At 40.9% G+C, this 1,870-nt stretch overlaps 1 protein-coding gene across 1 annotated transcript in view; it reads left to right on the forward strand.

The window, feature by feature from the left end:
* The first annotated feature begins 1,718 nt into the window (after window positions 1–1,718).
* The window catches only part of LOC109959459 (GTPase IMAP family member 4-like), a 3,695-nt gene continuing 3,543 nt past the window's right edge, over window positions 1,719–1,870 (forward strand). Inside the window, 1 exon segment of the mRNA XM_020598864.1 lies at window positions 1,719–1,728. Coding sequence (XP_020454520.1) covers window positions 1,719–1,728 — 10 coding nt within the window.

The following is a 1,870-nucleotide window of genomic DNA, read 5'->3' on the forward strand; positions in this document are numbered from 1 at the left end:
GGACAAACAAAAGTCTGGAAAACAAAGTTCCTTGTCCCCTTTAGTCCGACAGATCAGTACAACACTCTTTTCTGCATTATATTTCACATCATACTTCAATCCATAGTCCGAGCACACATTCAGCAGTTGCTGAAAACCAGCACTGCTGGGTGAAAGTATGGCCAAATCATATGGTGTCATAAAGAAAACAAGACACCCTAAGTTTTAAGTGTCACAGCCAGTCTTCTTTTTGTGGCACATTCAAGGGGCTTGGTTTTCCTTCTCACGTTGGTAAAACAAAAAATAAAATAGGTAATTAATGTATGAACCATAACACTCAGGAATACAAAGGTGTACATATTCACACATGGGTGTACAGAGTAAAATGGTCTCTCCCTATCTCTCTCCTCACTGCTCTCCATGCCCCTGTGGTACTGAAATATGCACACCATCGATTACTTTACATCTGTTTTTCTATTCTTATTACTCATATTCTTTTCTTATCATTAAGAGTAATGGTTAAAAAAGGCTAAATCACATCCTTTATATGTGTTGCATCTGTCATTTAGTCTGACCATGAAAAAACATGTCTGTTCTTCAGGGTAAAACACATTACCTTGTGGACATTAAAGGCAGATTACAAGTTTTTTTACAGTTTCAGTTGAAGAGGAGCCAAGTGCATTAAACACTATCATCCACATATAAATGGATATTAGTGTTACACTACCTACTGATCCTGGACCCCCTCTATTCATTACAACAAAAAATATTTTCCTCTTTGAAAATCCAGTAGCTGTGTCCTCTACACCAAAAAGAAAACTTGTGACAGTTTTGTACCTCTAGTACAAAACAATGTTACGTTCACAACCCTCCACACACCCAGTAAAGTCACTGTGTTTCACTGCTTTCAATTTCACCAGGTAAAAAAAAACACTCTTCAGGTCATGTGCTGCAACAGGAGCCCTTACTAGCTGGTATAGATGGCAACACTAGAGTTCCATAAGTAATTATGGTTTAATCAATTCAGAGTCATATTTTCTATCTAGAATTAAAACATCTGAAAACAGCTGACATGGTTAGAAAAGACAAACATTTGAGCTGTGAGAGTTGTAGTTTGTTCTTATTGTGGCAGTAATGTCGCCCCCTGGGGGCTGCTGCCAGCCCCTTTTCTTTCCTTTTCATCTTTATGAAGTGTGTTTTGTAAACCGACCAGTATACACAGGTAGACTACATTCTACGTAGAAGAGGGAATCTGAGAGAGATTATTGACTGCAAAGTGGTCGTAGGAGAAAGTGTAGCCAGACAGCATCGGGTGGTGGTGTGTAGGATGACTCTGGTGGTCAGGAAGAAGAGGAGAGGAAAGACAGAAAAGAAGACCAAGTGGTGGATGTTGCAAAAGAAAGAATGTCGTGAGGAATTCAGACAGAAGTTGAGACAGGCTTTGGGTGGTCAGGAAGAACTTCCAGATAACTGGGAAACTACAGCAGAAGTGATCAGGGAGGCAGGTAGGAAGGTGTGAGGTGTGTCATCTGGAAGGAGGATAGAAGATAAGGAAACATGGTGGTGGAATGAGGAAGTACAGGACAGCATTCAGAGGAAGAGGCTAGCTAAAAAGAAGTGGGACGTAGAAAGGACTGAAGACAGTAGACAGGATTACAAGAAATTGGAGCGTAGAGTGAAGAGGGAGGTGGCAATGGACCAAACAGAAAGCACATGATGAGTTGTATGCCAGGTTAGACATGAGGGAAGGTGAGAAGGACTTATAGAGATTAGCAAGACAGAGAGATAGAGATGGGAAGGATGTGCAACAGATAAGGGCGATTAAAGACAGAGATGGAAAGGTGCTAACAAGTGAGGAGAGTGTGCAGAGAAGATGGAAGGAGTATTTTGA

Source organism: Monopterus albus, unplaced genomic scaffold (genome assembly GCF_001952655.1).
Source record: "Monopterus albus unplaced genomic scaffold, M_albus_1.0 scaffold39.1, whole genome shotgun sequence".
NCBI lineage: Eukaryota > Metazoa > Chordata > Actinopteri > Synbranchiformes > Synbranchidae > Monopterus > Monopterus albus.